Source organism: Myxocyprinus asiaticus, chromosome 19 (genome assembly GCF_019703515.2).
Source record: "Myxocyprinus asiaticus isolate MX2 ecotype Aquarium Trade chromosome 19, UBuf_Myxa_2, whole genome shotgun sequence".
NCBI classification, from domain to species: Eukaryota; Metazoa; Chordata; class Actinopteri; order Cypriniformes; family Catostomidae; genus Myxocyprinus; species Myxocyprinus asiaticus.
In genome coordinates this window covers 12,188,989-12,215,562 of record NC_059362.1, presented here as the reverse complement: position 1 = coordinate 12,215,562, position 26,574 = coordinate 12,188,989, and the positions used below count along the sequence as shown (strand labels likewise).

Sequence of the window (26,574 nt, the reverse complement as noted above, 5' to 3'; positions counted from 1 at the left end):
AATGAAAACAAGGCTGTGAAGGATAGACATACAGTCTGTTCAATGGATTGCACTACTGTATACCTTGGTGTAAATTGCTCAGTTGCACAACACTGAAAAAAAAACTACAAATGCAAGAGACAAAACAAAACCTGGTTCTATCCCAGTTTACTACACTGAGTCAATTATAAGTAAGGTATTCATATAAATGATTTCCCCAAAAAGTGTGAACACTGTGGCTCTAGGGTGCTATCAAAACTCTGTTTGAGAATCCCTACCAGCCCGAGTGTATGTCTGTCCCTCATAGCCTCAAATTTAATACACTCCACTTACCCTGAACATTTTCTCCACTTTTGCAATGCTCTTCACAAAAATAGTTCCCAGCTGATCACCAACACCAGCCAGCAGAAAGCCAAAGAGTGGGATGCCAAAGATTGCATATAGGATACAGAAAATCTTCCCACCCTCTGTGCTTGGAGCAATATTGCCATACCCTTTAAAAAGACAAGAGATAAATGGTGATGGAGTTTAGATGCAGATAAATAGGACATTAGAGATGATATGTCAGATTAAGCAGTGTATAGGGGAGAGCAGGGCTAGTTGTCACACGGGGAAGTTGTCACAAGGGCTATATCTCAGTAACTATAAGATTTGGGGTGCAAATGTGTGTTTTCTTCAACAGAAGTTTGTTGGTTTCAAACACCAAAACCTTAAATTAGAATAATTTTTGTGAATTCCACCCTTCACAGTAAATATTCACTTTCATCATGATATTTTTTGTTATAATTTAGCTGTTGGGTAAACAAACGAACATAAACAAACCACACTGGCATACTTTAAGGCAAAGGTACTGAAAGGTTTAAATGTGTTCTTAGGACAGATGTATATTTCATAAAAGTCAGGTCGGACATGTTGTCACTTTTTTTATCAGGGCAGGTTGTTAAATATCTTAATAAATGAATACAGTTTATCAATTACAATATTTGTTGAAATATTACCATTTGCATGTTTGTTGTTCTGGTGCACCGAGTCACGTGACACAACAACATGACGTTGATTTCTGTAAACCGCTTCTACGGGCTCTGTGCCTCTGATAAGAAAACCTCTACATTTTTTCATTGAAACCTGTTTTGGTGTGAAGAGTAGCATTTCTAGTTTCATTTGATATGGCGCTTTGAAATCTTCATAAATTTTTCGCACGCAAACGCGCTGATAACGTGATGTACACATACGTGGGTTTTGGGATATTATTCCCTGAAAAGTAAAAAAAATGTCATTTTGCTTAATTTTAATACAAAATTTGTTATATTTTATTTTGCTATCACTGTACAATATGATTCTGTTCATTAACATTAGTAAGTGCATTCCTATATTCAATGTGCATTTTTTACATTAAGAATCAATAGTTTCATCAAAAAACTGAAAAATTTTGCTTTCAGAGGCTTTATATGGAGTTAAGATGAAAATTAGATGCATTTCGAACTGTTCTGAGACCAGTGCAGACAGACAGCACAGTGGAGGTTAAGTCATTCACTAAATAGGGAGCAAAGGGACATCCTTTAGCTTTCTATGCAGCTAAGTGCATTCACTCCTTAAATCCGACCATAAGTTCAGTTTCAGGTTGCAGATGACATTTGGACCACTCAACATGTTTGGCAGACATGGGACAAACGTAATCAGTGCATAGATTCATAATTTATAATGCTTAATTTTATTTTAACATGGTTGGCAGTGATTAGATGATGCTGGCCATTACTTTGAATCAGAATTATTTATTCAGCTTTACAGAAAATCAGCTGTAATGCCTGTAACGTCTCAAAAACATGATTAACCAACACTCCTGGAAACATAATAAACAGTTTGATGAAACAAATTCTATAGCATGGTATTATTTAAAATGTAAAATTAAAATGTAGTCCCACATATGTGGACATACATTTTTAGGAAAAAGTATTGGCTCTATAATTCTTTTTATTTATTTATTTATTTATTTTTGCTTGTTTATTATGTTCTACTAGTTACAAATCAAAAATGCACACAGCAGTCACACTCAGGTCTCAGGAGGTTAAAGAGAGTGGTAGATTTTGTTTTGGTGGTTGTGATAGTAGAGACATGTTTCCTTATATTCTAACCACCCCCCCCCCCCCAAAATGTATTCAAATGAATCATACACCACTGGTTTGGTGGCAAGTTCCATTGTGACAACCTGCCCCACACAGTGAGACAATTTACCACACTATTTGGGGATGTTGTCACAAAAGGTCAAAGTGTGTTTAATGAACTGTATATTTTTAAAAGCTATGTGGTTATACAAAAAATGACAACTAGCCCTGGTCTTGCCCACTCTATGTGACAGCTGGAAAATGTACTGCACTGAAAATCTACAATATAATGTAGAATCAATCTGTACTATCTGGTACTCTCTCAAGCCAAATAACGCTGCACTAATTGGTCATTCACTCTAAGATCTATTATACATGTATCTATTAATTCAGAAAATTCAGATGCTTATTAGGATATTCCCAGAAATGAGACTTTTTAGAATTAGTTCCTGTAGCTCAGCTGGTAGAGTAAGGAGTTATCAACTCAAGGTCATGGGTTTGATTTAAAGGGAATGCATTAACTGATAAAATATATACATTGGAAACACTGTAAGTTGCTTCAGATAAAAGGATCTACCGAATGCCCAGATCCAAATGTAATATATTTAGCTTGAAAGCCCTCTGGAAATGTAAGAAATATTAAAATGAAATAAGAAGATGCAGACCGCAGAGATTAGATATTCTTTGATTGAGTCATAAACCTCTTTCTTTTTACCATGCTGGATATAAATGCAGAATAACTCATAATGTGTAAGTTAATTTTAGTGCTCTGCTGCCAGAAAAACTCTGCTGGTTTACTGTGTAAAGATGGTAAAGCACCTCATATGGAGAATTTACATGGTTCAGAATGTGTCTACCAAGCAGAGGTGGGTAGCAATGCACTACATTTACTCCCTTACATTTACTTGAGTAAATTTTTGGGAAAAAAATGTACTTTTAGAGTAGGTTTAAAAGTGGGTACTTTTTACTCTCACTCAAATAAATTTCTAATGAAATTGTTGTACTTTTACTTTGTTACAATGGGTGGCGTTCCTGTCGTTACATTACTGGGTTTAATTTTAATTAATGTGTAATTTATTGAGAGATTATTTAATGGGACTTTTATGACAGCGGAAGTTCAGCTGCGCATGCTGTCACAGACTGTCACTCAAGCTGAGTCATTCACTGCTGCAGCATCAAGCTCTTCAAAGTGAAACACTTTCATCACTCTACACAAAGATCAAAGTATAGTTTCATCATGAAATGCCTTCATTTAACACCAAGTCAAGTGTATATTTCAAGATTAAAATTGCAGCTCCAACTTAATTCGGCACTCTGAGGTAAGTCTTGGCTCTAATGGTTAACGCAGGCTTTTCTGTGACATGGTGATGGTCATTTTCAGGGTGATTCTGTAAATATGGGCTCTTGTGACATCAGTTTCTAAATGTACATTTTTTAATCTGCAGCAATATATCAGCGCGCTTTGTCCTGCGTCTTGCATGCCATAAACAGTATTTACGTTTTTTTTTATTTTTTTTATTGGAAACTATCGCAGCTACTTCAGGCTGATTAACTGTATAAATCCATGTAAACATCCAAGTTAAGTGCAAATGCCTTTTGCTCTGCCGAATGTGTAATTGACAACAGGAGCACTAACAGACAGCATCTGTGCGCATGCACAGCGAGGTGCGCACGTGCGAGATGTGCAGGTGTGAGGTGAGAGTGTTGTGTGACTGGGGTTGGTGCCCTACGCAGGCTGCATACTTTGCGTTTAGGGAGCGGCGGTACTGTGTACAGAACTAATGATTTAAATTCTTTCGACACTGAAAACTGTAACTACACTGAATTAGCAAGCTCTGAAATAGCGAACATAGGCATTAATAAAACATGATATTGCTTTGGTTTATATTTCAGCATTACATATAATGTCCCTGTGGGACATTGTTCACGTTTTCACCGTAATAATTACTAGAAATGTTTCCAAACCTTTCTTCTTATTGACAAATTCATCCAGATCTGACAAGAGCCCTTAAATGGGTAGTTCACCCAAAAATTTAAATTCTCTCATTTACTCACCTTCTTGCCAGATGTGTATGACTTTCTTTCATTTGCTGAATACAAATAAAGATTTTTAGAAGAATTTCTCAGCTCTTTTGATCCATATAATGCAAGTGAATAGGTGGCAAAATTTTAAAGCTAAAAAAAGAAATAAAATAAATCAGCATAAATGTAATCCATAAGACTTCAGTGGTTAAATCAATATCTTCAGAAGCTATGCGATAGGTGTGGATGAGAAACAGATTCTTCTTGTGTTTTTGGTGATTCACATTCTTCTCTGCATATCGCTCCCTGCTGGGCAGGGAGAAGAACTTCTAGCAAAAAATGGCTTAAATATCTAAAAATCATCATTTGTGTTCTGCAGAAGAAAGGAAGTCATACATATCTGGAACGGCATGAGGGTGAGTAAATTATGAGATTTTTCATTTTTGGGTGAACTACCCCTTTAAAGTGATAGCTCAGCCATAATTTAATATTTAGTCATCATTTCCCTACCCTCATGGGACCCTTTGTATTCTGTGGAACACAAAATATGTTAGACAGAATGTTAGTGACTGACAGTATTGGTCACCATTCACTTTCAAAATACACAGAAAAAAAGAAAAAGAAAAAAAAAAAACACATTCACTGAAAGTAAATGGTGACCAAGGCTAACATTCTGTCTAAAATCTCCTTATTGTGTTGCATGGAAGAAAGAAAGTCATACGGGTTTGGAACAACATGATGATGAATGATATCAACATTTCCATTAATAATAATAATAAAAATAATAATTCTGTAATACAGTACATGTTAAATGTGTATTATGTAATGGAATATAGGGGAGTTAACCTCCATTATGTAATTTGTGAAAGTAAAGAGTTACTCACAACTTGAGTACTCTTTTAATTAAATACTTACTCTTACACAAGTAAATATTTATGTTAGCACTTTTACTTCTACTTGAGTATTTTTTTTAAACATAATTGTACTTTAACTTGAGTACAGTTTTTGGCTACTCTACCCACCTCTGCTACCGAGAGCGTGCTCAAAGTTTTGCAACTGAGGTGTAAAATGTAATCTCGTTTATGCCTTTGTCCATTGCCTCCTGGATGGCTGAGCCAATGTGAAATGACATTGAGAGTCCTGTCAGCATTTAGCCACTAATCTTTATTGCACAACAGCTTCTTTCAGCAATCCATCACAGACACTGGCAGTTAACACAATGAGCTCCAGTGAAATGCTCAGTAAGAATGCAAGTGAATAAATATTGCCTCCCTTTGAATTCCTGACATTATGTATTTTAAAAAATGAACATATATGGTGTGTTATAAGCTTTACGGCTTTCTCTTTTTTCCCTCAATTTCTTTTATCTCCTTGAGAAAGACCATAAATTGTAGTATGGATGTTCACAAGAAAATCTATAAATTGTTCAGAAAGCATCACTAGTTTAATTTTGTGTGACAGATGAAGCAGGCGCACATGGCATTTAAATGGAGTCAAGAAAAAAAAATCGATTGGTGGTTATGGGGTCTGGTTTATTGACTGAAAGTGTGATTATAAATTCATGACACAAAAAAACTTTAATGTGGTTTGAAGTCTTGTTCTTAATGATAGCAGTGTTTCAGTGCCGGTCCGAGCCTTTTGGGAGCCTTAGGCAAAACTTTGTGCAGGGGCCCTGTCAGGGTGTTTGTAACACTATAAGTAGTGTACTAATACACAGTATAAGTAATGTCTTTGACAATGTGGGGGCCCCCTGGTGTATCAGGGGCCCTAAGCAACTTGCTTAGTTTGCCTATAGGGAGGACCAGCACTGCAGTTTGTAATGTATGTTTATGGGTGCAATAAGCTACCTATTGTTGTGATGACAGTTCCGGCAAAGAAGAAAGAACTTCCTAAGTCCCAGTGACTGGAGTTGTATGATGTGTCTCCGATAGGACTCACTCCAGCGTTTACTGCATCTACAGAGTGCTGGAAAAAAATAAGACTGAAGTTCGGGAAATTTGCATGAGTAGAATACCATTCAAATGATTCATAATGCATTTCAGAGACCAATCGCTTTTCTGGTAATGAAAATCCAAATTGGTATCAAGCCAGAATAAACAACTCTAATTTCAACATCAGAATAGATTTTAACTCTAAAATTCTATGAATGCAATTTCAAGAAGAAATAATCAAGTGTTTACTATGTGATCAGGGCAAAACTATTTAAAACCTTTAAAGCTATAGTGTGTAATTTCTGCAGCATCAACAACAGAATTGCAGAAATAATGCTGGTTTCCCTGAACCATCCCCTGTCAAACAGATAGTCCCACCCCAAACTCACTCCATTGGTTGAGCCAAAATTCAAACCTGGTCTCACAGAATCATGTTTCTATACCTACGTTTTTATAATAAACACTTACTTTTCACCATGTTCTTCACACAACGCTAGTTTAATAGAAGCACCACAAAATGACATGGTTGCTTATGCAATTGCGTTTTTCATATCACATTTGCATTTTATGATCGGTTAGGTTTAGGGCAGGGAGGTCGGTTTTGTTGATTTACAACTTGATAGAGCATTAACCTTAAAAACCTCATCTGCTTGGGAGAAAATGTAACTTGCTTTTAGCACTATTTCACCTCAGAACTGCCACAATATGTGGATGCTACGTAATATGATATAATTTTGCAAAAATGTCACCACAGTCACATAATTTATGCTGGAGTGCTTGGGATGCCCAAACAAACAAACAAAGGAATGTTTTGATAGCACCACAGAGCCGCAGTGTCTAGACATTTTGGGGGAAACAATCCTACAAATGACTTATAGTTGAATATGCATATTAAGCATTTAATTACACCAAGACTTTTGTGCAAATGTTGAACCACTGTGTGACCACAGTTATATAATGTATGATATATTATGTTTATTATAATAGGGCTGTCGATTTAACGCATTAATTCCATGCGATTAATTATATTAAAAAATTACACTTTAAAAAAAATTACGCAATAAATCATGTCCCCAGACCCAGGCCGATTGGGCCATTGTCCAGGGGCCTCTACACCCAAAGGGCCCCAAGCTCTAAATCAATTTTTTATTTATTTTGAGATATCTATTATAAATCCACATAAATGTCAGCCTTATGTGAAATACCATTTGTTTGGCCGAATGCGTACTGGACTACAGCAGCGCGAGCACAGGCACTCGAGTGTGCGCTCAGGAAATCTGCGTCTTACAGGTGCAGCGCATTTATTTGAAGGACTACAGAGAACAGCCTTTGATTTACAAAATGCTTTCAAACAAAAAGATAAGGTGCAGTTTACCCTTGCTGTGTACAAAGCTGATGGTTTAAATTCATATAAGCGACAGAATTCGTGCAACATTATGGAGGACTTTAAAATGTTTAATTCCTGCATGCATTTAATGTTTAATGATAAAGCGAAAGATGCCTTAATACCCTAAATATGTGCATGGTAAACTTTTGTAATATTTGGTTAACCGTGTGAGTTCACGAACGGTTATTCTGTTATTTGTCGGGAGTCAGGACTCGGGAATAAAGAACGTTTATTGAAATGGATTCGCCAAACACAGTCTCAGATTACCAGGGAATAAAGTGCACAGTGAGCTATGAGCCTAAATAGCACAATACATAGATCTTCATATGATGAAATCACATTAAAGTTGAACAAAAACAATCTCTCTCTCAGCCTGCAACATTGTAGACCTATTCTTAATCAACTGAAAATGCGTAATTCTGCCCGGCAGGTTCACTTTCCATGAGGCAGCACATGCTATGGTTTACAAACCTCTTCGGGATGCTTTGATATTTAAATGATTCTGCATTTAACTCATGTAATTATTGTCTGCACACCAGAGCAAAAGGGTGAAAAAAAACATTGGCTCACCGTTTATCAAGCGCTGAAACTTTGCCAGGTGAAAAACAATCTGGAATCATGTGTAACAGTTACATTAAGTCCTCTTTCCAACCTGAACTTCATCAGAATGTTGATTTGTGACACCTGAGCAGAAAAAATTTGATGCAGTGCAACAAATGGTGATACAGAACACAGGTGTCTTGAGATGCGTTGATAAATATTGAAATTATTTTTAAGTTAACAGTGTCTAAAAAAATGCGATGGTCCTACACAACGAATTGTAAAACAGAATGCAGGTGTCTTGAGATGCGTTTATAAATATTAAAGTTCTATTAAACCTAACACAGTGTCTAAGAAAATGCAACGGTCCCGCGTGGTATGGCGCAACGATCAAAGATGTCTATCCAGTGTGTGTTTACATAGCCTCGACACACATCTGAACAGCCTGTAACTCGCCCTATAGACTTCTTGAAAAACGGACCCAAACCTGGCCCAAAACCTGTAGGTTTGTCGGGTACCTTCGGACTCAGATCGGGTTGAAGACCTGTAAATGTGCAGAATAACAGAATAGTGATTTTGGTATTTGAATACCGTGCACATCCCTAATAATAACACATGATTTTGGATCAGTTCATAATTAAAAAGTACATATAATTGGCCGTGCAAGACTTTGCTCCAAAATTTTCTTCTGTCAATTTGAAAAATCCAACCAAATTTGGCAAGCGTCCTGTGCACATAATGGTGAACATAGTCACGTGATATGTCATGGGAGGCCTCCATGGTGTACCGGCCCATGGGCCTCTCAGTTCTTAATCCGTCCTTGCCCGGAACATAATAAGGAATATTCCTACGATGGGAGCAGTTCAAATCAAATCAAATCACTTTTATTGTCACACAACCATATACACAAGTGCAATAGTGTGTGAAATTCTTGGGTGCAGTTCCGAGCAACACAGCAGTCATGAAAGTGATGAGACATATACCAATCTACAATAAACATCAAATTTACACAACACAATTTAAAATCTAATATACACATAATTACACACAACACAATATACAAATAATAACATACACTGTACAGTATACAATACACACAATACAATAAAAAAGTATATATAGTATATATAGAATGTACAGTAGGTTGTATTGTACTGTATTGACATTCAGGCTGTCGGTTGATAGTAAGTTGTTACGAGAGAATATAATATAATAATAATATAATTTAATTTATGACAGTCCGGTGTGAGATATAAGAGTAAGAGTAATAAAGTGCAGTGCTGATGTATTTTGATCGTGGGAGATCAAGAGTTCAAAAGTCTGATTGCTTGGGGGAAGAAGCTATCATGAAGTCGGTTGGTGTGGGTCCTGATGCTGCAATACGGCCTGCCTGATGGTAGCAGTGAGAACAGCCCATGGCTTCAAGCTTGGAGTACCACCTGTTTTCTCCAGGGGGAAGAAAGTGGAACTCCAGCTGTAAAGGCAACATGCAGCTTATACAGAGATGAACCACACTTACAGTGAGTAGACAGCACAAGGTGAGAACATGTTATTTGGAGCACAAATCCGAACGCAGGGATCTCAAGATGTGTTTCAAACTACATTTAACTTGACACAGTGACCTAAAAACGATGTTTATGATGCGATGCCACCAAAGTGAGATGCTCCAAAAGCGTGTACATTGACGCGTCCTTAGACAAGAACTTATAATAAATCTCTGACTGATTGACAAATTCAATTGCAAAATGGATTGCTGTGGCATTGTAGGCCAATGACTGGCTTATGTTCAATACTATGGAAATAAACAATATATTGGATTCTAAAGCCACTTTTTGTATTGTCTTATCAATGCTTTACTACTCTGCCACAATAATGTAATGCAATTTAATTAACTGAATTATTATTTATTATAATATGTATATTTTATTTGTAATGATTTAAATATAATTATTCATAATTATTTCATCATTATAAATTGAATTGTTGTTATTTAAGGTTCTTTCTCAGCAAATATTTGCATATGCGATTAATTGAGATTAATTCGATTAATTAATCTGCATACAATGTAATTAATTTCGATTAAAAATTGCAACCGATTGACAGCCCTTATTATAATATAATCCAACCATATTTTCAGAGACATCTAACTGCACTGCATTCTTCTGAACATTCCTTTCCTTAAAGGAATAAGGATTTAATTGGGCAGTAAAAAAACAAAACAAAACAAAAAACAAACAAACAAAAAAAACGTAGTGATACATTGACACCTTATACATTTTAGTGATAGCTGAAAGGATTCCAAACAAAACAATGAATTATCAAATCTCCTTTTGTAAAGCAAACAACTAATCATGGTCAAAGCATCCTACTGAGGACATATGAGCCAAACGGGCTGTCTAGCATTAATGAGCCTTTGATGATCAGATGTATCATTAATGGAGAGGAACAGAGAGGGCGGATCAGAGACAGGTCACTCGGCCCGACAGGAAGCCTGGAGAGCAGATGGAAGTACTATACTGAGATCAACAGGAAGCGGCTCAGGTGTGAGGAATGAGCAAGTGGGCAGCTGAAGGGCAGGTACACAAGGGCAGATTTACAGTCTGTTGGTCTAGACTGGATCTGAACAAAAATTTTAAGTCAGCTGCAGCCTAAGGGCAGAACCTCAGACAAGAATTAAAGGGACAACATATTCAAATGGCCAAGAGGAAGAAGAAACACATCCAATGTTTATATTGTAAGACTGTAAAATTAAAATTAGAAATTTGACTGGTTGAATTTGAAATGAAAATGCAAAACATATAAATAAAAAAATAGCATTTTGAATTTTAGATTCCAAGTGTCAAGCACTGACGATGACTCAGTGGAGGTCTTTGGTCACTTTTTGTGTCCCTCTGTGCTCTTTTCACATTGTTTTTTTTTTTTTTTTTTTTTTTTAACAGTGTTGTGAAAACGTATCTGCCCCCATCCTGATTTCTTCTGTTTTTGTGTATATCTCAGACAAAATCTAACATAAAACAAAGGCAATCTGAATAAACATAAAATACAGTTTTTAAATGATAAATGTTATTTATTGAAGCAAAAAAGTTATCCAATACCAACTGGGCCTGTGTGAAAAAGTATTTGCCCCCTTAGTTACAAAACCCCAACTCTATGAAACTGCATTCTTAATGGGGTTCATCTAGAGACACACCCAGGCCTAATTACTGCCAGCCCTGTTCAATCAAATCAACACCTAAACAGAACTTTTTCAGAAGCATGAAGTTGGCTGAAAGGTCTCACCCAGTAGCACACTATTCCAAGGTTGAAAAGAAATTCCAGAAATGATGAGGGAAAAGGGTGATTGAAATACATCAGTCTTGGAAGGGTTACAAAGCTATTTTAAAGGCTCTGGGACTCCAAAGAACCACAGTGAGAGCCAAATTTAGAAAACTTGGCACAGTAGTGAACCTTCCCAGAAGTGGCCGTCCTTCCAAAATTCCTCCAAGAGCACAGCGACGACTAATCCAGGAAGTCACAAAAAAGCCAAGGACAATATCCAAGGAACTGCAGGCTCAATAAAGGTCACTGTTCATGACTCCACTCTCAGAAAGACACTGGCCAAAAATTGCATCCATGGAAGAGTGGCGAGGCGAAAACCACTGCTAACCCAGAAGAACATTAATGCTCGTATGAATTTTGCCAAAACACACCTTGATGATCCTCAGACCTTTTGGGAGAATGTTCTATAGACTGATTAGTTGAAAGTGGAACTTTTTGGAAGACAGGGGTCCCATTACATCTGGCGTAAATCAAACACATAAATTCACAAAAAGAACATCATACCTATGGTCAAGCATGATGGTGGCAGTGTGATTGTGTGGGGATGCTTTGCTGCTTCAGGGCCAAGGCGACTTGCAATAATTGAGGGAAACATGAATTCTGCTCTCTACCAGAAAATCCTAAACGAGAATGTCCGGTCATCAGTCCGTGAGTTGAAGCTCAAGCGCAACTGGATTATGCAGCAAGACAGTGATCCAAAGCATAGGAGTCAGTCCACCTCTGAATGGCTCAAATGAAGCAAAATTAAGGTTTTGGTGTGGCCTTGTCAAAGTCCTGACTTGAACCTGATTGAGATGCTGTGGCAGGACCTTAAACGGGCAGTTCATGCTTGAAAACCCTCCAATGTGGCTAAACTAAAGCAGTTCTGCAAAGAAGAGTGGGCCAAAATTCCACCATAGCATTGTGAAAGACTGATCTCCAGTTAACGGAAGCATTTGGATGCAGTTGCTGCTAAAGGTGGCACAACCAGCTATTACGTTTAAAGGGGCAGTACGTTTTTCACATGGGTGATATAGGTGTTGGATAACTTTTTTGCTTCAATTAAAAAAATTACATATTTTAAACTGTATTTTGTGCTTACTCAGGTTGCCTTTGTTTTATGTTGTATCTCGTTTGAAGATCTAAAACAATTTAGGATGAAAAATACACAAAAATAGAAGAAATCAGGAAGGTGGCAAATACTTTTTCACATCACTGTATGTAAACACGTGCTAGACGTACGTCTTTGACCGTTGCGCCACATCCAGCTGTTTTTCAGCATTTCGCGTAGGAGTGCCACGTTTTTAGATGCTGTGTACGGTAAAAAATAACTATTTGTTAAAAGCGCATTTTGAGATCCCTAGCTGCATTCTACGTTCTGTGATATGCATTGCACTGTGTATAGCTTTTTTAGCACAAGAATGCAGTCTGTCTGAACGGCCTCTACGCAGTGTGTTTTAAAAAGCTCTGTCAAGTTGAAAGAAGTTAAATACTGGCTAATTTAAAAAAGGGACGAGCTGTTCAATATGTCCCACCCCAACTTTCTGTTTCAGTTGGAAAAAACACACCAAAGGAAACTGCGATTTTAAATGCAGAGTCAACTATAAGCCATTCGTGTATAGAAAAGTGAAACACCCCTGAAAAGCTTAAACACTGTGGGGCTATCAAAAACTGCTATTTTTGTTTAAACATCTCATCAAGCTCGACAAAGCAACATTTGCTTAACCAATGGATATTGGGGTTAGGACTATTTCTTTTTCCAACCAATGACAGATGAAGGGAATGTTCTGTCTGAAGGAAATCTGTTTGAAAACAGTCACTATTTTTCCAGAACAAAATCTGTTTTTACAGAGCAACAGAATTTATGAATAATGATAATTACAGTCTGATCTCATGACATTTATGTGACTGGCAACATTTTTGCAAACCAAAATTTCATACTTCTTTACATGTTTGGCTGCAGTTTCCCAGTGAAATGTCCAGCAAAGGGGTGCCAAAACCGAGTGAAATGATGTTGTAATCAGACGAGATTTTTAAGGGCAATATTTTATTTATGTTTTAATGAGTAAATTTACCTCCCTAACCTAAAACTTTAACCTTAACCTAACCAATAGTATTCAAAAAGATAAATGAGAGGTGAACAAAACAGAAATACTTTCCCTTAACCAACACCTAAACCTAATCGATAGTGTTTTAAAAGCAAATTTGACATTTAAAGCACATTTACTGAAGTAACCACGTCATATTGTGTCGTATACAGTATATATACAGTATATATATATATATATATATATATATATATATATATATATATATATATATATATATATAAGCAATATCACACTCGCAATCGTACCATATGGCCCTAAATCAGCACTGCAGTGATTACCTACGGCACACGGACTGTAGCCTTGTGCCTGCGGCCGAATCACAGCAGTGCTGATATAGGGCCATATGGCATGATTGCGAGTGTGATATTGCTTATATACATTAGGAAATTAGGAAACACTGAGTACGGTCACAAAAAATACATTTGAGCATGGACATGCTTTCTTACATGACAGATCAGAATCTGCCGTTGCTAGTTCAAAGCAAATGATGTGTCCCAGCCTTCGTTAGTAATTAAAAAAAAATTCACTTTAGAACTAAAATCATGGCTTGGGCTGTTTCTAACAAGTTATTGGAGAAACAAGGATGTGTGTGTGTGTGTGTGTGTGTTTGAGAGAGAGAGAGAGAGAGAGATATGGAGCCTGTGCGATCACCTGTTGATGATGCTGTAGTCTGTTAGTCAGCTTTCTGAAGATAATGTCATTTTGGTAAAATGCATCCTATTTTCTCAGTGGATAAATAACTGTCCAAGCGGGGGTATTCCTCCCTATTTCGCGGTAGCCAGTGCGCATGTATCTTTAAACCGCAATGTCTTCCGCCATTTTGTCCTCTCCAATGTGGAAACTGCTGGGCTATGGAGTGGTGGTGGTGTAGTGGACTAAAACATTGAACTGGTAAGCAGAAGGTTGTTGGTTCAATCCCCACAGCCACCACCATTGTGTCCTTGAGCAAGGCACTTAACTCCAGGTTGCTCCAGGGGGACTGTCCCTGTAATAAGGGCACTGTAAGTCGCTTTGGATGAAAGTGTCTGCCAAATGCATAAATGTAAATTTAATGGAAACTCCAGTAAGAGGTAAGCGCCTTGAGTTTTTGTAATTAATCAGTCTGTTGTTACTCTCAGCTGTGATAAGCCTTAATGCTGAAGTTGTTAGTTTAAAGCCATTTAAAGCTATTTCCTACCTTTAGTAGTGTAGTAGTAATATGAGCGATCATGGAGCGCTGTTGAATATAAACACTGAACGTCACCAACTGGGTCATATTACACACAAAAATGGTTTTTTGCCTCCACCTGCTGGCTAAAATATGTAATGTCACAATATTAAATGTGAAGAGACAGATGGCTCTTAAAACATCTGCACTGCTCTTACATTTTAGTTTAGAATGGCACGAACACAAGCAGAGTGATACACACAGTGAAGCGTCCGAGTGCTAATGGTGTGAGACCATCAGTAATCATGGAACATTTCTCGTCCAATCAGATTCGAAGAATGGAACTAACTGTCCCTTGGGCAGATGCTCTTTGGAGATCTCAGTTCTCCCCAATAATTTGATGTTCTTGACTGTTAAGTGCAAATGAGTTTTACCTCAGCACAGACTGCCTGAAAAGACAAATTTGCATTCCATTCAGCCAAACAGCTATATCTATTTGTGCTTTGCTGAATACTAACTCATTTCCTTCTATTTCATCTCTGAACTTATCTGAATAAAATTTAACTTGCCTAGACATGTGGTATGTGTGGTAGTTATGTGTCCCCTACTGCAAGGTATTGTATCACCTTTAAGGTAATGCGAAGATGATTGCAAAGAGAAATGTATGTTTCCCTCTTCACAGTGGGTGCCCAAATGACTGCAACTGGGAGCTTTTTCCATCTCACTATGATAGATCATATAGATACTACTATATGGATTTCTATACTATATAGAAAACCATATAGATACAGTACATGTAGATACTCTACATAGCGACCTGAGGTTGTATTTTTCTTTACTGTAAGATTGTCAACCTTATCTCTGCTAATCATCTCTCACATTACACATAATGTGAGATATATATATATATTTGCTTTACTGGTTTAAATGCTGTACTGTAAAGAAGTTCAAGCCATTTGGAGAATGTTTTAATGCTATTTTTTTTTTTTTTTTTGTGTGTGTGTGTGTGTGTCAATATCAGAAATGTTTTAATAAAAAACTGTGCGAAGGTAATGGAACAGTTAGTGGCAAGCACAGATGGAACATAGCCATTTTAACCGAAAACACCTTTTGAGAGTTAATGCGCAAGCATTAGTTTATACAAGCTCTGTCTGGTCTACAGCGCTAGGAAGTGCCTTGGCGTTTCCTAAAAATGTTCACCTCCAGTTACATCATTGCAAGACTGTAGTACATATGCATGGCTTGCCGTCTGCGAAAGCAAAAGCAACAGCTTCTTAGTTAATCCATACGCTACAAGCCTGAATCATCTATGCACTGCAGCACTGATAATCAGCATGTCTCTCACTGCGTATCAGTTTCCCAGTTTCTTTGTCTTTCAACTTCTAAAAAAAAACATTCTGAGCAGCTCCAGTACAATCAGAGAGTATTTAGCAAAGACTGGCCACTTCTGTTAAAATGAATGGGACAAATTGGAACACCCAATGGTCAACGATGTAGAAAGGAATTCCCGCCTTACAGGTAAAAGAGCCAATCACCTTTTAGATACAGGCATCGCCTGTCAATATATCTCGAAATTGCGCATGCGCATTAGCTATGCAATCCGGGAAAATGTAATTTTTTAGTGCAATCTGAGGTAAAGAGGAGCAATTTAGAATTTCAGTGTTGTCAGATTTTACTGCTGATTTAAAATATGTTCTTTGATCATAATCTTGACCAACCGTTTTTTGAGATTTTGGTGTTTCCCCCATTCAAGTATATAGGAGCTGAACTTTCATGAATGGAATTAACTTCCCTGGAGCGTTCCAAAGATGGCCGCCAATGGACTGACTTGCTTGAAAGACTTTGGTACAACACAGCAGAAGCTGATGGGAAGCAACTGTCATATCAGCCTCTCTAAAGCTCTTCTGGAGTTAGTGAGGCTGCTGAGCTATTTTGAAATGGTGCTTTGTTACAGTGCTTTCAAATGCTGCTGGTTGTAGATTTAATTAGGGTTTCAGGTTATTGATTAAATTATGGGTTTTAAGACACCCCATCCCCCTTTCAGAGCATTGTGTTGGGCGGGCTTCATGTTTCGCCCTGCCCATCCTCCTGACTGAGCCCCATTACTGCAAAATGAATCACTCACTCCCCAGCAGATGCTTTTAAGACTTGATTGCTTCTTATCTGTGGAGCTGGCCGATTATCTCCACTTATCTATTAGAGAAACTTCAGTCATTCTTGGCAACAGCTCTCAAGGACATGTTGGAAGAGACATCCTTGGTGTTTTTGTACCAAACCCACACCCACACCAACAAAGACTAGTGTTAAAATCAGTGTTCTGGAATCTGTTTGAAAACAGTGAGCATTTTTGCATTTCCATTTGTTGATGCAAGTAGTGCAGAAATTACACAGTGGATCTTTAAGGTTTTGAACATGTATAGCGTAAATTAATCAAGTTCATAGTATGTGGTGTGATGTTATATACAGGGTTGGGAGGGTTACTTCTGAAATGTATTCCACTACAGATTACAGAATACATGCTGTAAAATGTAATTTGTAACAAATTCCGTTAGATTACTCAAGGTCAGTAACGTATTCTAAATACTTTGGATTACTTCTTCAGCACTGGTAGATTTTTTCACTTGTTTTGACTATAAAAACTCTGCCAGTACAGTAAGACAAAATACACATGTTAAAAATACATTCTCTGAAAAACCTAAATATCTTATGCAGTGTTGTTCCTAAAACAAGATCAATCAAATTGATCTTGTTTTAAGGATTTTTAGAACTTTTTACAGGAAAACAATACAAAAATTATTATCAAGAATACAATTTTTGCCCTAATATCAAAGGTCTTACTAGAAAAAAAGAAATTATGATCCAATGTGAATTTTCTTGATAAAAAAAAATATGATCGTGCCTGGTAACATGTGCATGTAAAATGGCTAGAAATAGTATTTTAGCTTAGCGTAAAGCTGACAATTTACACAAGGTTTATTTCTATTTCTTCTACTCCAAACTTACTTCAAACTTACTTCTCTGTCTGCTCGTATCAATGTAACACATCATAAGAAAGTGTTTCACCGCTGTTCAAATGCACTTTAGATCACATCATTTATATGTATAAATGTTTTCCATCTGAAAGGACTAAATATTAAATTGTATTTGCTTGTTTTTATTATTTGGGGTTGGGGGGGGGGGGGGGGGGGGTACCTCCCCCATTTCCCCCAGAATCTACACCCCTGCTTGCCTGGGTGAACTTTTAGTAAACATTCTTACCAGCTGCTAAACATCTTTTTACTGCCATTGATCCACGTCATCAGTAGGTGTGACTGGGAGCTTCACTTACTTTGAGGCCCACAGCTAATTTTGTTTATGTTGTTCAATCAGTCAAGATCAGTCAATAGGAACACACCGGCTTGTAGATTTATTAGCGAGCTGGTGCAAATTGACCTAAGTCTCTACGATCTTTAGCTTAGAGACATTTTTCAAGACCATGTCATGATATTTTTATTTTGTTTTGTTTAATTAGTTTACAAAAGGAATCAAATCTACTCAAATACTCTCAAGTGCCCATTCACTCATGTGCCATCTGCAGCGAAAGCCATTCACACATCTTCCCAAAGTAAGATATACCTGTCATCATTCTTTTGTCTTTATTCTTTATACACTCATCTTTGCAATTGTATGAGTGTCATCACAAATTACAATAACATAGTGCAACGGCACCACTGGCCCCCTGGTCTATTGCATGAGTGAAGCTCACATTATCAGTCAGATCGATGAAGCTATATTGTTACACTAGATCTGAGAACCCACAAGGGACACCGCCTGAGCTCTACCACAGAGAAGCAACATTTTTTACCTTGATGAGTTCTTCCAGCTCGTCCGGGGTCACACAGGGATGTTTTTGCAAGAAGGCGGCTTTCTTCAAGGTGATTGTGTCTTTTTGGTTGCTCTCAAAGGGTTGCTCCAAGGCTCTGAACATAAGACCGCCAGCGACTAGGTACGCTACCACCACCACAAACACAGCTACAACAGTCTTCCACTTCATGACTGTCAGGAGGGCTGAGCCATCCGCCACCCCTTCCATGCTGGCCACCATACTGGCGGGTCGTGAGACCGAAAGGCGAGGTAATGAGCAGCCCATTGGGTTTTGCATGGTGGCCACACTGGCCTGCACCAAGCTTGACTGCAACATCCCCGGCTGAACCTTCTTTGGTGGCACCAGGTTGGTTTGCACTGGCACTGTTAGAAAGAGACAAGACACAATATGGGTTTAAGTCATTTATATGATGTCGCATTATCCACTGCAAAAACTTATTCATTTGAAAATGATTTCAAATTACAAGTTCAAGATCGACAAAACCAATAAGTCAGACAAAAAACAAGTGGCATAATTTGACATAGAATCAAAATGATGAAATTGAATCCATCATTCCCTACCTATCTTCTGCTGATTTAGTTTTGCAGTTGTTTTGCTCCATCGTTTCATATTTTTTCTTTCTTTTTGCAAAAGAAGACTAGAAATTAATGTAACCACAGTAGATGAGTGAACTTACTTTTTCACAGGTAATGGACACAAATGCAGCCTCCGATCATTGCTGCTTACCCACACATACACACACACATATGCCTGCACACACACTTTTGTGTGCTCTCTGAAAATCCATTATAGTAGAAAGCAGCGGAACCAGGGTGGAGCAATATTAAGCTGCATTGCTGTAGAAAGCTCAGCCAAATTCATAAACATTGCAAAGCACAATTTCATTGCAATGCAAAACAAATAATCTGGAAAACAGAAGTCATTTTGTGGCTATGATAAGTAAACTATTGACCCAGTCTTTCAGTCCTTATATTCAATTAACCAAAGAATACATTAATGGGAGGAAGCACATATTCTCTCAACTTTCTTCTTGTCAGGCTGTCACACAGCTGTTTATGTGGGCACTGTCCTTATTGCATACACAAAAAACAAAAAACAAAAAAAAAAAAAAAAAAAAATGACTAGTAAGATTTAATTCATTTTTATTTTGCAATTTTTTGCACAATGTTTTTCTAAGTAAATTTTAATAGTATAAAATTAAGTAAAATCTACTTAACCTCATGACATAATATTGATTAGAGTAAATTTAACAAACATTTCAGTTTAGTATTTAACTGAAAACTAAACAGTAACTCTTACTTACAAATCTGATGTACATACTTAAATTAAATCAACCTATTACATTTTAAATTAACTTTATATATGAACATTTCACATTTTGAACTTTCCATATAGACACATGTTTAATCATGTACAACATGACATATGGATGCTTTCCACATGGAAGCTTATTGCATGCTATGCAGTCTATTAACAACATCACCTTGCATTACTGGCATCAGAAACAAGATACACAGCTGCACACACAGACCTCTACACTTAGTGCACAAAACATGATGACGTTAACATTCTATATATATATATATATGTGTGTGTGTGTGTGTGTGTGTGTGTGTGTGTGTGTGTGTGTGTATATATATATATATTATTAATATTATTATTATTTTTTTTATTTATTTTTATCATGAATGGTTTATTTTGAGTAGAAAATGTACTTCCGACTTCATAAAACAAGAAGCTTCCAAACATAAAAAAATCAACAATAAAAACTGTAAATAAACTTGCAAACAGTGAAACCATGCAAGCTCATTAACTATTCAAGCCCTTTGCATGCTTGGAAGACCAACTTCTGAAAAGTTAAGTAAAATTTACTTATTTTATTTACCAGTTAAAATGTACTCAAATTAGCAAATAAAGTTTTCTACTTTAGGATTGATACATAGTGAGGCATTGTAACGATAACAAACAATCATAAATAACATTTACTTGTACTGTAAGCTAGAGAATTAATTGTACAAATGTAGAATTTACTTAATAATTTTAAGTTCATGCTTAAACTAACTTATTCAATGCAGAAAGTAGACCTACTTTTTTTTTAATTTCTTAATGTACTTCACCACAATTTTTTTTCTTTCTTCTTCTTTATTTATTTATTTATTCAGTTTACTGCAATGTTTACATTTTGATCCCACGTTCAGATTTTTTTATTTATTATTATTTATTTATGTATTATTCAGGAGAGAGAGAAAAAAATATTCCTAGTATCTTTTAAATAGCTATAGATTATAGTTTTGGATTCAAATATGGATAGACAGAAAATGACATGATGATCATGCAGCCCTGTAGTGAAAGGTTTTCAGAGATCTGTTTAAATCAAATAAAATCACTCAATAAATGTGCTAATTGGCACATTTCCTGGAAGTTTGTAAATATATCGGTATATACAGTATAATCGGTCAATGTTTATTTATTTATATTTATATTTATTTATTTATTCCAGGAAATGTGTTCATTCATTAATTTGTTAATTATTTCATTTAACTTTTAATTAGTCACATTTTAGTTTTGGATTTAAATGTGGATCGACAGAAAATGACATGATGATAATGACCGTGTATTCTGATTATGCGAAATTGCTGGTGTGTTCAGAGATTCGTTTAATAAAAAAATAAATAAAATAAAAATAAACTAATTCTCCCAAAACATGTATGGTATGAAAGTACTTGGCAATTGCCTGGAGGTTAATCCATAAACAGACTGCGTTGTTACACCGCTTGACATGAACGTGATAAACAGACAAACGCCTGCACGATCGTGAATTTGTGTGATTTGCCGAACTGTTCCCTGCCACATAGTAAGATTAGGTAACGCGTGTGCGTGTCTCCCACGTTTCATTATGCATCACTCGTATCACTGCATAGTACTCGTAGTCGCTCGTGTTGATGCACCTCTGTAAAAGATATCTTGTACAATTCAGCCTTTAATTGTTCATATACAGACGTATCCAAGATTTGTGCATCACCCACCCACCAAACTAAACTATCGCTCCAAACATCATACATGTGATGTGTTTAAAAGATCTCTCCTACACGTCGTGATTTATCTTCCGGGGGAGACCTCTCCCGCATCATCAAGCGAGGTCCTGTTTGAAACGCATGGATAAGAATATTAATGAGGACGACCACTGTAAATCTAGACGTATATAGCCTACAAGTACATCCATTATTAGAAGTAATAGACATATATTGCACCACGACCTGATCACATTAAACTACACCACAATGGTACCCCGCCTCACAGCTTTTCGAAAAATATCATGATGCGCATCTAAATTAAGGTGCATTTGATTGGATTAATTGGGTTTCACACTTTAGATCAACGAAGAATGCAAGCATATGCAATCACTAATCATAACATATGGCTGCCAGAGCGCGTGAGTGGTTCATTATGCTCATTACAACTTCTGTATATATGCATTATGAACCATAACGCACTGAAAATAGAACAGGCATTGTGGAAATTAAATGTAGAATACCTACCTGATGGAGTGTTCCAGTTCCCTGGTTTCCTTGGGTTTTCCGTTGGAAATTTCATTTTGGGCTGCAGTTTAATTTATGAAGTTAACAAGTTTGTTAAAAAAATGGGAAGAAAGCGATTCAGTAGAAGCAGTTTAACTGTTAAATTTCGCAGCGATTTTCCTTTGCGACATTGTTTTTAAACGAGACAGAGAGGTAAACGAGCGCAAGCACGAATTCATCTTCATTTTTTTGCTGTTCACGGTTAGAGAGATGGAGATGCTGTTTGAGTGGCACGATTCTGCCTCTTTCTCTTCATGGTACTTAAGTGTTCCAGATCACTCCGCCTTTTGCCAGTTGCACCATTTTCCACGCGTCAGACCCTTTGTGTGAGAAGTAAACAGTGGAGGGGCAGCAGAGGTTCACGCGCTGCTGGAGGGCATCGTCGGAGCGCTTCGCAAATTTAGTGAGTTTCTCAATAGCCGCAGTATGGAGACCACGCAAAGGACTTCAGCTATTGGCGTCTCTCTAGCCTCACCCGCTTATTCTGCGCTGTTGCGCCAAGTGGTGGTGGTGGTGGTGCATGTTTTGTCAGTGAAGACTGATTCTATGTGGCATGTAAAGTTCAGCCAGCACTGTTGGTTTTGAACGGTCAAGCTTGTTGTCAATGCAGATTGGAATGACACTGCTTGAGGACTTTAATACCAACATAAGATTTATCCAAGAGATTTAACGGCTAAATATGTGACACCTGGAGAGGAATGCTTCTGCGGCAAACCACTGACACCATCTGTACAGCATTTCAGTGCAGAACATGAACATGAAAACATCACCTTACATAATGTTTTTGATAAGCTGGTGACAAATTTCACAAGCCAAAACACAGCATGTGACTTTGTATGGCTCAAATAGTCAATAGTCACAAAATCATAATGAAATCCATATGCAGTGTTCACACAATAAAATGTGCAAGCTGTATCTGTTATAATAGACCACGGTGCTTTCTAGAAAGTTCTGGTTGTTGTCAAATCTAAATTGTCAACATTGCACTTAATGGTAGAAGCATTGTATTAGGTAAATTACAGTACAAATGTTGCATTGGGACTTGTCTGAGGTGGTTTGCTTTGATTTATTTTTAATTTTTTTAAGATTGTGTGCATACAGTGTGCATAGATCACACACACACACACACACACACACACACACACACAAATACATATATATATTAGTGTAATTCTCTTAATATTGTGTAATTTCTCTTGACATCAATCTGATTGCAGATGACAATTAGCCATCCTCGCTAAATCTGCCAAATTTACATTAATATGATGTTAATAAACGTGTGTTGTCCCTGACAAATAAATAATTACAAACAGAAGTACAATGATATAGCTGCAAGCAGCAATTATGGGGCAAAGCCAATAACACATACTTCATGTTTCATGATAAAATGCCAAAATGTTGCTGAGAAAGAGCCTCAGACCTTGTTTGGAATCTTGCATTCAAATTTATTGATGCGTTACATGTGAACAATTTGATTTGTTGATTTCCATAATGTATAGTCAGCATGGTCTAAAGATGACCTGCAGCTAATTTCGTGACGATCTGATGTACGCTCTAGGAGAAGTTCCAAATAAGTAGGTTTACAAAGAGTCCGTTTACATGCACACCAATACGCTGATACTCTCTAAAATTAGCTTATTTAAAAAAAAAATCTGACAAGGCAAGAAATCTGTGTTTACATGACGTTTGAAATAATCATGTTATTCTGTACTTTTGATGCCAAACCATTTAGAAATCTATGGTGTTGATCTCAAAGTAACCACTCCACAGATTTAATATTAGAAAACTATAGTTTTGGCAAGTCGTTTAGGGCATCTACTTTGTGCATGACAAAAGTAGATTTTCCAACAATTGTTTACAGACAGATTTTTTGACTTTTAATTGACGATATCACAATTCCAATGGGTCAGAAGTTTACATATACTAAGTTAACTGTGCCTTTAGGCACCTTGGAAATTTCCAGAAAATTATGTCAAGCCTTTAGGCAATTAGCTTCTGATAGGAGGTGTACTGAATTGGAGGTGTACCTGTGGATGTATTTTAAGGCCTACCTTCAAACTCAGTGCCTCTTTGCTTGACATCATGGGAAAATCAAAAGAAATCAGCCAAGACCTCAGAAAAAAACATTGTGGACCTCCTCAAGTCTGGAGCAATTTCCAAATGTCTGAAGGTACCAGGTTCATCTGTACAAACAATAGTGCGCAAGTATAAACACCATAGGACCACACAGCCATCATACCGCTGAGGAAGGAGATGCATTCTGTCTCCTCGAGATTAACGTAGTTTGGTGCGAAAAGTGCAAATCAATCCCAGAACATCAGCAAAGGACCTTGTGAAGATGTTGGAGGAAACAGGTAGACAAGTATCTATATCCACAGTAAAACATGTCCTATATCGACATAATCTGAAAGGCTGCCCAGCAAGGAAGAAGCCACTGCTCCAAAACCACCATAAAAAATCCATACTACAGTTTGCAAGTGCACATGTGGACAAAGATCTTACTTTTGGAGAAATGTCCTCTGGTCTAATGAAACAAAAGTTTGGCCATAATGCCCATCGTTATGTTTGGAAGAAAAAGGGTGAGGCTTGCAAGCTGAAGAACACCATCCCAACCGTGATGCATGGGGGTGGCAGCGTCATGTTGTGTACTTCATAAAATAGATGGCATCATGAGGAAGGAAAATTATGTGGATATATTGAAGCAACATTTCAAGACATCAGCCAGGAAGTTAAAGCTCGGTCGCAAATGGGTCTTCCAAATGTACAATGACCCCAAGCATACCTACAAAGTTGTGGCAAAATGGCTTAAGGACAACAAAGTCAAGGTATTGGAGTGGCCATCACAAACCCCTGACTTCAATCCAATAGAAAATGTGTGGGCAGAACTGAAAAAGCGTGTGCGAGCAAGGAGCCCTACAAACCTGACTCAGTTACACCAGTTCTGTCTGGAGGAATGGGCCAAAATTCCAGCAACTTTTTGTGAGAAGCTTGTGGAAGGCTACCTATAATGTTTGACACAAGTTTAACAATTGAAAGGCAATGCTACCAAATACTAACAAACTGTATGTAAACTTCTGACCCACTGGGAATGTGATGAAAGAAATAAAAGCTGAAATAATCATTCTATCTACTATTATTCTGACATTTCCCATTCTTAAAATGAAGTAGTGATCCTAACTGACCTAAGACAGGGAATGTTTTCTATGATTAAATGTCAGGATTTGTGAAAAACTGTATTTAAATGTATTTGGCTAAGGTGTATGTAAACTTCTCAACTGTAATTAGCTAGCGAAGTGGATTTACAGGTTGTAGAGTTGCCAAAAGTTATCATGAGTATTTTAAAGTGTTCAGAGTATGTCATAACATCTGGAAGCAGAGGGGGGAGGTTTTAAAACAAGAGTACTTTATTCATAAATCCGCAAGATCTTACTTTCACGCTGTGGACATACTGATATGCCTCTGTGCTCATGAAACTCCAAGAGACAACACAAAGTCATTTAAAATATCTCTGTACGTGTCATTCACCTATTGCGCTATAGTTAAGGTGAGCAGATTTTTTGAGTGTTAAACCAGGATATCATGTGTGTTTTGTTGATTCATGTCTTTTATTTTGAAATGTTTAGTTCCTGTTTCCCTTGTCATGTGATTCTTGTTATCCCTCCATGTTCATGTGTCATGTTTTCATTGGTTTATTGTTTAATTAGCTTGTTATCAGTTCTGTTTGTTCATTGGTTTATGTTCCCCCATGTCCATGTATTTAAGCCTCATGTTTTCCATTGTGTCTTTGTCAAGTATTGAATGTTGATGTAAGGTTGGTGCATAGTCAAGTCATGTTTATAGTCAAGTCATAGTCAAGTTCATGTTTATGTTTCACGTTTGTAGTTAGGGTTATTGGTTATCACGTTTGTAAATAAACTGCACTTGGGTTCTTCATCTTCACATCATCATCTTCATCATTGCCATTGCCAGCAACGTTACGGAATACTTGACACAACTTGAACCCAGCAGTTCAACTCATACAGGTGGATTTTAATGTGGTCGCACTCAAGGACATTTTTAGGGTGGGGTTATGTGAACCGATCTCCTCCTTGATGCCTGGTGGTCGCAGTTCCCTCAGCCTGGCTCAATATATCGACCTCGACCTACAGATCATTGGTTCCACGTTCACTGTGGGGGAGGCGGATGCCGCGCCAGCATTCCACGTCATGGCCGCCGAGTCAGAGTTTCACGTCATGGCCGCCAAACCAGAGTTCCTAGTCATGGTCGCTGAGCTAGGACCATCTTTTGCTCCATGCCACGTCACAGCAATGCCTTAGTCTGCTCCATGCCACGTCACAGCAACGCCTCAGCCTGCTCCATGCCACGTCACAGCCAGACCTGAGCAGTTGGACCTGGAGATGGTTCCCACCCTTAGACCCACCCTTAGTTCTCCTGAGCAGGCAAGGGGAACTTTCGGCCCTCCGACCCCGCCTGGACCCTCCGAGCCCTGGACTTCGCCTTGGCCTGTCGGTCCCTCGATATTGCCTCAGCTCGGCATTCCCTCGGCTCCACTGCAGTCCTTCAGCCTGTCGGCTTTGCCAGGGTCCCTCATCCCTCCGGCTCCTCCTTGGTCTGT

The 26,574-nt window shown here is 37.6% G+C and overlaps 1 protein-coding gene across 1 annotated transcript in view; it reads right to left on the bottom strand.

Moving 5' to 3' along the window:
• The window catches only part of LOC127410113 (potassium channel subfamily K member 10-like), a 29,847-nt gene extending 7,480 nt beyond the window's left edge, over positions 1–22,367 (bottom strand). Inside the window, exons 1-4 of the mRNA XM_051645174.1 lie at positions 21,921–22,367; positions 18,361–18,743; positions 5,951–6,068; positions 313–473 (exon numbers count right to left, since the gene is read on the bottom strand). Coding sequence (XP_051501134.1) covers positions 313–473; positions 5,951–6,068; positions 18,361–18,743; positions 21,921–21,975 — 717 coding nt within the window. The 5' untranslated portion in view covers positions 21,976–22,367. The remainder of the gene's footprint in view (positions 1–312; positions 474–5,950; positions 6,069–18,360; positions 18,744–21,920) is intronic.
• Between the last annotated feature and the right edge of the window lie 4,207 nt (positions 22,368–26,574).